The sequence below is a fragment of the Theobroma cacao genome, chromosome 9, assembly GCF_000208745.1.
Source record: "Theobroma cacao cultivar B97-61/B2 chromosome 9, Criollo_cocoa_genome_V2, whole genome shotgun sequence".
In the NCBI taxonomy this organism is placed as follows: Eukaryota; Viridiplantae; Streptophyta; class Magnoliopsida; order Malvales; family Malvaceae; genus Theobroma; species Theobroma cacao.
In genome coordinates, this window is record NC_030858.1 from 32,384,935 (window position 1) to 32,395,843 (window position 10,909).

Below are 10,909 nucleotides of genomic sequence, written 5' to 3' on the forward strand. Positions count from 1 at the left end.
TGGGCCCTTACTTTTCAAATTAAAAACAAAATCTTTATTGGCTCTTGTCTGATTAATTCATATAAATTTAATGCAATTCAATATATGCACTATTTAATAATTTTGATATTTTCTATTAGAAAATTTTTAAATAAGTAATTATTAAATATATTATAATTGAAGCTTTTCATGATTTTTAAGTGATGATTAATTAATTGGTATTTTAACATTATTTTCATCAAAAAATGTTTTATTAAATGATTTCGTGACGAATAATTAAATATATCAAAAATAAAATTAAAAATTTTTAACCAATTAAATATTTTCAATGGCTAAACAAACACACCATATGTATTTATAATTTTCGTAATTTAAAATTTAATGTAAAAACATTCTCCTCCTTCCTCTCACAACTGGCAGCGACGCCGTTTCTTTCTCTCTTCTATCCTCTCGTCGTTTCCCTCACTTTCTGTCCGTCTGTGCACTGCAGCGACCTCCTCTCATTTTGATCTTTCCCCATTTTCTTTCCTTTTCTCTCCTCACTCGTCTTGTTCTTGCCCTATGTTACTATTAATCATAATTAAATATTATATATTTTCCTCTTTCTAACCTTTCTGCCACCCCTTTGCTCCGCCTTTCAACTTCAGCAAGCCCGTACCTTTTGGTCAAATAGGTAAACTTTCTTTTTTCTTCTTATGTTCAAGATTATTGTCATTATTAAGTTGACTTTCAATGGCCCAGATTTTATCATTTCAAACCTTTTTCTCAGTAAATATCTGTTTAATCTTAAATATTGTTAATTTGATGTGAATTTCAATTGATAGTGCATTGAGCTTTAGAATGCTGATTTGAGGTATATATTGGAATTCTTGAGTGAGTCTATTGAGGCCATTGAAGATTACGTTTGATTGCTCCTTTTCTTTTTCACGGTTTAAATTGATTAAATTTTGTAGGAATTCTGGATTGAATCTGAAAATGGGTCTTCTGCTGAAATTAGTTTTTGTACTTTTAGAAAGATGGAATTTTGGATGAGATTGGTTGGTTCTATAACCTTAGTTCAGATTGACTTTCATGAATATTCTATGTTGTGAAATGTTAATGCTTGCATGTCAGAAAAAATTGAGGAACTAAGTGGTCTGCCTAAATGCTTGATGCGGGATTTTAATCATCTTGAATTGTGGTTTCTTTTCATATCAACCAACATTCTTGGATTATTGTGGTTTCCTTATATCATTGTTCTTTGATGCATTATTTAATTATATATTGAGATTACAATGGTTCACTGATTTCATTCTTTTCGTATCTAGACTGGACACTGGATCTTAGCTTGACTACAATTGGGTTGATGATAAGAAAATGATGTCTGAAGATGCTGGACAGATGTTGGTCGTGTATGATGATCCTTCAGATCAACGATCTTTGTCTTTAGATGAAACCAGTAGCACAGAGGAATCACCTGATGAAACCCAGCTTTCCCTAGAAACTACTGATGATGCCATTCCATATATCGGGCAGAGATTTGCTACTCATGATGCAGCTTATGAATTTTATAGTGAATTTGCAAAGCGATGTGGCTTTTCAATCCGTCGTCATCGTACAGAAGGAAAGGATGGGGTTGGCAAAGGACTTACAAGACGTTACTTTGTCTGTCATCGTGCTGGTAATACACCTCTCAAAACCTCAAATGATGGTAAACCCCAGAGAAACAGAAAATCATCCCGATGTGGATGTCAAGCTTACTTGCGGATAAGCAAAGTAACAGATTTAGGACCAGCAGAATGGCGTGTCACAGGGTTTGTGAACCACCACAATCATGAACTTTTAGAACCAAATCAAGTTCGTTTCCTTCCTGCATACCGAACCATATCAGATACAGATAAGAGCCGAATCCTTATGTTTGCAAAAACAGGAATCTCAGTGCAGCAAATGATGAGGCTGATGGAACTTGAGAAGTGTGTGGAGCCAGGATATCTACCTTTCACTGAGAAGGATGTGAGAAATTTACTTCAATCGTTCAGGAAATTAGATCAAGAAGATGAAAGCATAGATTTATTAAGAATGTGCAAAAACATAAAGGAGAAGGACTCCAACTTCAAATTTGAGTATACACTTGATTCAAACAACAGGTTAGAGAACATTGCCTGGTCATATGCATCATCAGTCCAGTCATATGATATCTTTGGTGATGCCGTGGTGTTTGACACGACTCATCGTTTGACTGCATTTGACATGCCACTTGGGATATGGGTTGGAATGAATAATTATGGCATGCCTTGCTTCTTTGGCTGTGTGCTTTTACGAGAAGAAAATTTGAGGTCATTGTCATGGGCATTAAAGGTAATAGAATATTATATAGCTTTTTTAAGTCTATCACATTTTTTTGCTTTTAGTTGCCAGTTTTGCTTGAATCCGACAAGTTTGTGCCCTTTTGCTCTTCTGACATTGCTGAAAGCAAAAGGGCAGGAGGAAGGGATGGTGGGAAATATGTATCCCTGGAACTGAATATTTCAATATCTGGGATAGATAGCTGGTGGTTTTAGTGAATATGGTAGATACACAAGATGATGACTTTTGATTATCTTTGTTATTGTAGAGGATTCTTCTGTATGGAGTGTCTACAGTATCAATAATACATTGTGGTTTACTGAGTTGATATGATTTAGGGCCAACTGTTGTTTTGTAATGCTAGGCAGTACATTTGAGCATGAACTTTGTGCAAGGGAAAAGAAAAAGAGGTTCGGATGCAAGAACATAATTTTTTTTTTTTGGTGAATAGTGTCCCATATACAGAAGATAATTGGCAAACCTCTAGAACATATATGCTTGGTGGTTCTCAAATTTTCTAGTTTTCTTCTTTCTCATTTTTGGTATTTAGTTTATAATTCTCTTTCTTCTTTTCGGTTTTATGTTGGGGCTTGCTAAACTAGTGTCTTTCTCTTTTTTCCATATGTGAAAGGCATTCTTAGGGTTCATGGATGGGAAGGCACCACAGACAATATTAACTGACCAAAATATGTGTCTCAAAGAAGCCATAGCCATTGAAATGCCTACAACTAAATATGCACTCTGCATATGGATGATTGTGGCAAAATTTCCATCCTGGTTTAATGCTGTTTTGGGAGAACGTTACAACGAGTGGAAGGCTGAGTTTTATCGACTCTACAATTTAGAGTCAATTGAGGATTTTGAATTGGGCTGGAAGGACATGGTCGACTCTTTTGGGCTACACACTAACAGGCATATTGCCAACTTGTTTGCATTACGCTCATTGTGGGCTTTGCCATACTTGAGAAGCCATTTCTTTGCAGGAATGACAACAACTGGCCACTCAAAGGCAATTAATGCTTTCATTCAAAGATTTTTAAGTGCACAGACTCGGCTTGCCCATTTTGTGGAACAAGTATGCTCTTTCTTTCTTTACTTTCATTCAAATTCAATTGTGTGAGTGTTTTATTGAAATATCTTGACGCATGATTCCTGTAGTAAGTGCATCTAGACTTTCTGTCTTAGTTGTTCCTCTTTGAAGATCTAGGAAAGAAATGATCTTGTAAAGGTGGCAGAATATGAAGATTAAATAGTAGTAAATAGTAGTTAAATTAGGCTTGTAAAAATTCTTATTTTATGAAATTGCCAGGCGCTTCTCTTTTATTGAGGGTGGCGATGTTAGCAGTTTTTAAGGCTCATCCAGTGCATATCTTGAATCTGAGGATACACTGACTAGTAAAACTGTTGCTCTTTGAAACATAAATAATGACAACCATTCAACTTAAGCCAATTTGTCTGAATTTTCTCCTGAAGTTGGTGTTTGCTCAATGTTATGTCCAGCAGTTGTAACCAAACAATAAAAATGGTTGCAGAAAATTTTTCAAGAGAAAAGTAGAAAAGGAATGGACTTCGTAAGAATGCTTATTTGGAAGTTATACCCTGACCTATACTTTCTTTAGAGTTGCAGCTTATCTACAGCTTAAACATTATTGATTCTGTATTAAGATATGTAAAGCCTACATTAGATTCTGGGGTTTGATCTACTTGCCTGACATCTTAACTTATACCTGATTCAGCAGTTAGGATTAAGATTTCTTTGTACCCAGCCTACAAGTTTATTGAACCATGTTTTTATTAGTTGATGGGGTCAAATCTTCTCGGGCTGCAGTCTCTATTTAAATGTTGAGTTTGGAAGACAGCTTCTGCCATTAAACTACAAACCTAAACCTTATCTGCTCAACTAAATTTCATTATCCTATTATCATTAGCATCACCATCCTCATGATGGGTGTGCAATTATCTTGGCATGTGTTTTCCTGTTCTTGATTATTGTACTTGTTATTGCTTGTAATGCATCTAAAATGTGGTTGTGGTTTGCCAGTTCTGATCGGCAATTCTTCATTCTTTATGTTATTATCTGTTCTGTTTGACAATTTGTCTTCCTTGTTGATTTAACCTTATTCAATCAGGTTGCTGTTGCTGTGGATTTTAAAGATCAAGCTGCAGAACAACAGACAATGCAGCAGAATCTTCAAAACATCTGCCTAAAAACAGGAGCTCCTATGGAATCTCATGCTGCCTCTATCCTCACTCCTTTTGCCTTCTCTAAGCTTCAAGAACAACTAGTTTTAGCTGCTCACTATGCATCATTTCAGATGGATGATGGCTTTCTTGTACGACATCATACAAAACTCGAGGGAGGCCGGAAAGTGTATTGGGTTCCTCAAGAAGGCATTATAAGTTGCAGCTGCCATCAGTTTGAGTTCTCTGGAATTCTTTGTCGGCATGCCCTTCGAGTTCTCTCAACTGGAAATTGCTTTCAGATTCCAGAGAGATATCTCCCTCTCCGCTGGAGACGGTTCTGCACATCACCTGCGAAGCTTCTGCATAGTTCTCCAACTGATCAAACAGAGAGGATTCAGTTGTTGCAGAGCATGGTATCAAGCCTTGTAGCAGAATCTGCCAAGTCAAAGGAGAGGTTGGATATTGCTACTGAGCAAGTCTCTATTCTTTTATCTCGCATAAGAGAGCAGCCAGTTACATCACAAGGTGTGCGAGATATTTCCCCTATTCATAGGAATCTTTGACTGGAAACTAAACAGTTAGCATACTCTGCATTCCAGACCCTCTGGTACCGGAGAAGGCTAATGACAAATTTTTGATAAGGTCATGTGGGGGGTTAGAAATGCAAGAGTTGATATAGGGTTCGGCCTTTGCATACTAAATTTTGTAGTTGTGTTACATGCAATCGAAATATACAAATTGCATTTCCTAGGCAGTGTTTTGCCCATTCTTAGGCATCATCTTGCATGACCGCTCATAGACGGAGGGAAGCAGAGAGCATGTTATTGAGGATTTTTGCATGTAAAATATATACATAGGAAGGAGCTTATCTTGTATAATATTCATGCGTTTTTTCTTCAGAAAAAAAAATATATGCCCATATTGTTTTTGTCTAATAGCATAAGATGAAATGTTCTAATCTGTTTGGCTTAGGTTTTTTTTCAGCTTATTCACCTTTAAAAGCAAAAGTCAAGTCAAATAAGGTTTTTAAGAAGTTCTCAAAAAAAAAACCAATTTTATTTTAAAGAACAAAATAAAAAAAAAAAAGCATAAAGAAAATCTCAAGATAGGCTCTTTCTCTTCTCTTTTTTCAAAACATATTAGTTTTTTAAAAATACTCCTCTTCCAATCAATCTCCCTCTCCTTTCTTACTCTTTGCAAATCACCATTCTGCAAACAAGGGATAGTAATGGATACCTTATTATAAGGTACTCACGGGTACTTGATCCGATTATATCGGGTTAAAGTACTTTATAATCGGATTTAAGACGAGTTCGAGTAGTGATTTTAATACTTGTATCAGGTTCGGGTAGGGTTAAGTTACTATCCCTTGGGTAGCCATTACCCGAACTCAATTATATTAATATTCAGATTACGCGGATACCCGCCTTAAATTCGATCTCAATATCCGTTTATATATATTATTGTTATTTAAATGATTAAATTAAAAAAATCAACATTAATATATTTATTAGAAGATGACAAATATATCAAAAAGTATGATTACTTAAATTATTAATGTGATGATATTTATATGTTTATATTAAAAAATTATTAAATTACTAATTATGTTTAAATAATATGAATATCATATTCATTTACAAAGAATATAATTACTATTATACATACTTCAAATATAAATATATTTATTTTTATTTTGTGTTAACATTAAAAAAATTATAACTTATAATATATATACTTAAAGAGAGTCTTTGAGATTAGAATAGTTTTGAAACTTATCTATTATTTTTTAATTTCATGTAATTAAATACAAACCCATATTATTAATTAAATTAATTCATGAACTTATGATTGTTAATTAACTTGTAATGCCTTTTAATATATATACTTTCTATATTGTGTTAATTTATAAGGAATAAAATTACATATATATATATATATACTTTAAATATAAACATATTTACTTTTTATTTTGTCTTAAAACATTACAAAAATTATAACTTATAAAATTATTAATTATAATATATATCTTTGTTTATATAAACTTATAATATATATACCTAAAGAGCAGTTGTGAGATTATAATAGTTTTGGAACCTAGCTATTTTTTTTAATTTCATGTAATTAAGGATGAACCCATATTATTAATTAAATTAATTCTTGAAACAATAATTATTAATTAACTTGTAATGTCATTTAATATATATACTTTATATATGTCAAGCCCTACTCTATAATATACTTNATATATATATATATATATATATATATATATATACCTTTGTTTATATAAACTTATAATATATAAACTTAATTATCTAACAAGAAGTTGTGAGATTAAAATAGTTTTGAAATATAGCTATTTTTTTAATTTCATGTAATTAAAGACAAACTCAAATAATTAATTTAATTAATTAATGAAACTATGATTATTAATTAACTTGTAATATCTTTTAATATCTATGCTTTATATATATTAGGTTCATTTATAAGGAATATAATTACTATTATATATATACAATAAAATACTTTTAATATATATATATACTTTAAATATAACTATATTTACTATTTATTTTGCTTTAATATTATATAAATTATAACTTATAAAATTATTAATTATAATATATATATATACACGCTTTACAGTATATACCTTGTAATGTCTTTTAATGCATACACTTTATATTATTATTATATTCATTTATAAAGAATATAATTAATATTATATAAGTTCATAATTACTAAACAATAAAGTAATATTGATTTATATTATATATTATTTTCATTTATAAACATACTTTATAGTTTTTGATTATTTAAATTTAAATTTTATTATTTGCGTTTTTATTAATTTAATTAGTAGTTAATTATATGAAATATATAAGAGAAATATTATTGTATATGGATATGGGTTCGGGTAGTTGGGTATCTATGAAGAACATTTTAATAAATTTTTTATCTAATTGGGTTTTTAAACGGGTTAAGATAATTATTAGATAGTGAGAATGCATTAGGGTTAGGATTAGGGTAAAAAATTTTAAAATTATTTTGGTAATTAATAAGATTTAGGTACCTCAAAATTAACAGATATCATACTCGTTCACAACCCTACTCCAAACAATCAATCTCCCTTTCCTTTTGTCTGCAAATTATCATTTTTCAATGCAAATAGTAATCTCTCTCTCCTCTACCTCTTTTTACAAAGAAGACTCAATAACAGAATAACAAAATTTAAAATTTTATTATTCTTACAAATATTAAGAGAAAAGAAAACTCAAAATTCAAAATTGCATTTAGATATTATTTAAAGTTTTCTCTCTTCTTCATCAAAAAGGATTTTAATTTTAAATACAATAATTTCTTTTTTCTCTTCCTTTTTAGGAATTGAAGCATCATGATCTGATTGTTTATTAGATCAGTAAAAATCTAATACTAGTATTATTATATAAGTTTGAAAGTTGTTCCGTTTTTTATAAATTTCTTTGATTTTAATATCTGAAATTGTATATAAATTTGAAAAAGAGTTATTACACTTTGATTTATCACGTGATTAAATATGGCATAAATACTCTTTATGGTAATTTTAATCAAAATTAGAGCTTATATAATTTATTTTATTAAATAGTTTACCAAATAGCTCTAACTTAATTTTAAAAGCTATTATCTTTCATAAGAGCTTTATAATAGCTTTTAAATTAAAAAAAGTTAGGCCAAACAGGCTTTTAATAAGCTTGCTTAGCAAACAACTTTAGCTTAATTTTAAAAATTATTATTTTTCGTAAGAGTTTTATAATAACTTTTAAGTTAAAAAAAAATTAGACCAAACGGGCTCTTAATGAGCTTTGTTTTTAAGGTGTTTCTTGTTTTTAAGGTGTTTCTTGATAAGTTGTAAAGATCAAGAAGAGTTTTGTTTTTAAGATGTTGATAATTGATTTAGAGTTGAGATTAAGAAATTTCATTTTGAAGGGAGCAGATTCAAACCTTTAACCTTTGTTAGTTCTTGTAAGTTGTAAGGATCAAGAAGGTTGGATTGGTTCAAACTTAACCCTAGTTAGTTCTTATAAGTTGTAAGGATCAAGAAGGTTAGATTGGTTTGTTTAATATGATCATATTATAATGCTTCATTTTCATATATAATTTTAACCATTGATGAGTATGGAATATCCGCAAATTTCTTGTAAGATTTTTTTTTTTGAAAAAAGAATTTAAACTCTACTCTTTAAGCAGTGAGATCATAAAACAACTAATGAGTCAAATATTCAGGTGCAATCTCTTGTAAGATTTAAGCTCACTTAATTCATATGAGATGGTAACAACTATAATAAGGTTGATCTTATTGTAAGCTTGTCCTTACTTGTTAAACAGGTAAACAATATATGTAAATTTTAATTTTATCTATTTTATGTAATTTTTATCTTTAATTTCATGTTTTTACGTTAAAATATAAAAAATATTTTTTTAATTACTATTATATATTTAAATATTATATTATAATTTAAAGGTAAAAAGTATAATACCATTTAATGTTAACATTATAATTATATAATTATAATATACACAACAATAACGTTAATGTTAATTTACATAATGTTAATGTTACATATTAATGTCACTAGACTATGGCCCGTGCGTTGCACATAGGCCTCTTTCTACCTCTCTTTTTCTTTTTTCAATACGTTTTTTCTTATTTTCTATGGTTTCCAAATGGCTAAAAGAGAAAGTCCATTCGAAACTTCCTTTTACTTATGTAATAAATATAGTATTATATGATATTAAAATTTTAAATTAAACTCATTACATTATAACATGACGCTAAATGTTATGTATTAAATTTTTAATTGAAAAATATTATTTGATTTAAACATTAATATTTTTAATTTTTATGTCATAATATTTAAAGTGAATTTGAGAGGATAGAAATTAGTTTTATCAAAGTTTATGTAAAAAAAATTAAAATTTTGATTTTTGTACTTTATATTATATGAATTTTTACATTTAATTTTTAAAATTTAATTTTTAAAAGTTAATTTTTACTATAAATATTTATATTCTTATTATTATACATTTATATCAACATTTGTAAAAGGTTAATTTCCATTATAAGTACAATAACTCTTATATCTTTGCATCAATGCAATAATACTTAATCCAATTGAATATATTTTTATTCTATATATCCAATAATATATTTTTATCCTTATTCTTGTACATTTATATTAAAATTGAAAAAAATGGAATGAAACATAAAAAAATCCTAAACTCTTCTGAAAAATTCAAATAAATCTTGATTCTTTTATTGTGTTACAAACAAGCTCTTATACCTTTGTTTTGATTCAAATAAATTTTTATATTTTTATTTTGAGTCAAATAAACTGTTATAACTAATGGTTAACTTAATCAAACTGTCCTTTCTCATTTTATGCCACGAACTGTTAACGTGACATACTAATATAACATGATGATATGACCATGTGATATTTTCACATTTCACATTAGCATCATGTTAACATAAAAAATGATAAGTGACATTTTGACTAATGATAATTAATTAATCATTAATCATAAAACATTATTATACCTAAAATAAAAATATTGAGGCTTGATTGAACATAATTGAAAAATAAGGATTTATTTGAATTTTTTGAATAGTTCAGGGTCTTTTTCAAACATTATATCAAAAAAATTGATTTAACATTAACATTTTTAATTTTATATGTCAAAATATTTACAATGAATATTATGTTTATATAAAAAAATTAAATTTTAATTTTTGTAGTTTGTGTGATATGAATTTTTACTTTTATCCTTATAAATTTAGATCAGATTTTTAAAAAATTAATTTTCACTATAAGTATTTTATTATATGTATAAGGTCAAGATTTGTACTACAATGAGTTGTTATTGTAATTCTTATACATTTATGTCATTTTTTTAATAAAGAAATTTAATGGCAACTTGTTAGAGATGAACTGTTACCACTTATCGATTTAGGAGGTATGATTACAGTATCATACATTACTCTTTGCCGTGACAAGTTTTTTTTTTTATATACTGGAAGTTCCCGCAAGGCCTAACTACCTTGCAATTGTTTTATTAATAGTAATAAAATTAAGTATAGTAGAGAGGGGGACCGAAACTTTACCTCCAGAATTACATGAGCAATAAGGGATAGACTTCCTAGTACAAGGATTACCACCTTTGCTATAATTTCTAGTGTAAATGATAAGTAATTTACCTATGTACAAGGATCTGTAAGAATTTTAGAAAAATTAACAATACAAGGAAATGAAAAAAATAAAAAAAGAATACTACTCCTTTACATTTATTTAAAACGAACATAAGGTAAATTTAATCTATCTAATTTAAGAATACCACATAGTTCGCCTCGTGCTTTAGTAAATACACAAAAATCCTAATG

The 10,909-nt window shown here is 28.8% G+C and overlaps 1 protein-coding gene across 1 annotated transcript; it reads left to right on the plus strand.

The window, feature by feature from the left end:
* Positions 383-5,368, plus strand: LOC18590134 (protein FAR1-RELATED SEQUENCE 11). Its single transcript, XM_018127418.1, has 4 exons — positions 383-652; positions 1,287-2,316; positions 2,936-3,379; positions 4,434-5,368. The coding sequence occupies exons 2-4, from the start codon at positions 1,336-1,338 to the stop codon at positions 5,049-5,051; spliced, it is 2,043 nt and encodes a 680-aa protein (XP_017982907.1). The 5' UTR covers positions 383-652; positions 1,287-1,335; the 3' UTR covers positions 5,052-5,368.

Bases quoted from the DNA above. Each gene is read 5' to 3' on its own strand.
- LOC18590134 (XM_018127418.1), top strand. From the start codon at position 1,336: ATGATGTCTGAAGATGCTGGACAGATGTTGGTCGTGTATGATGATCCT. The intron at 2,317-2,935 runs GTAATAGAATAT...CATATGTGAAAG, and splicing joins CATTGTCATGGGCATTAAAG to GCATTCTTAGGGTTCATGGA. The intron at 3,380-4,433 runs GTATGCTCTTTC...TTATTCAATCAG, and splicing joins TTGCCCATTTTGTGGAACAA to GTTGCTGTTGCTGTGGATTT.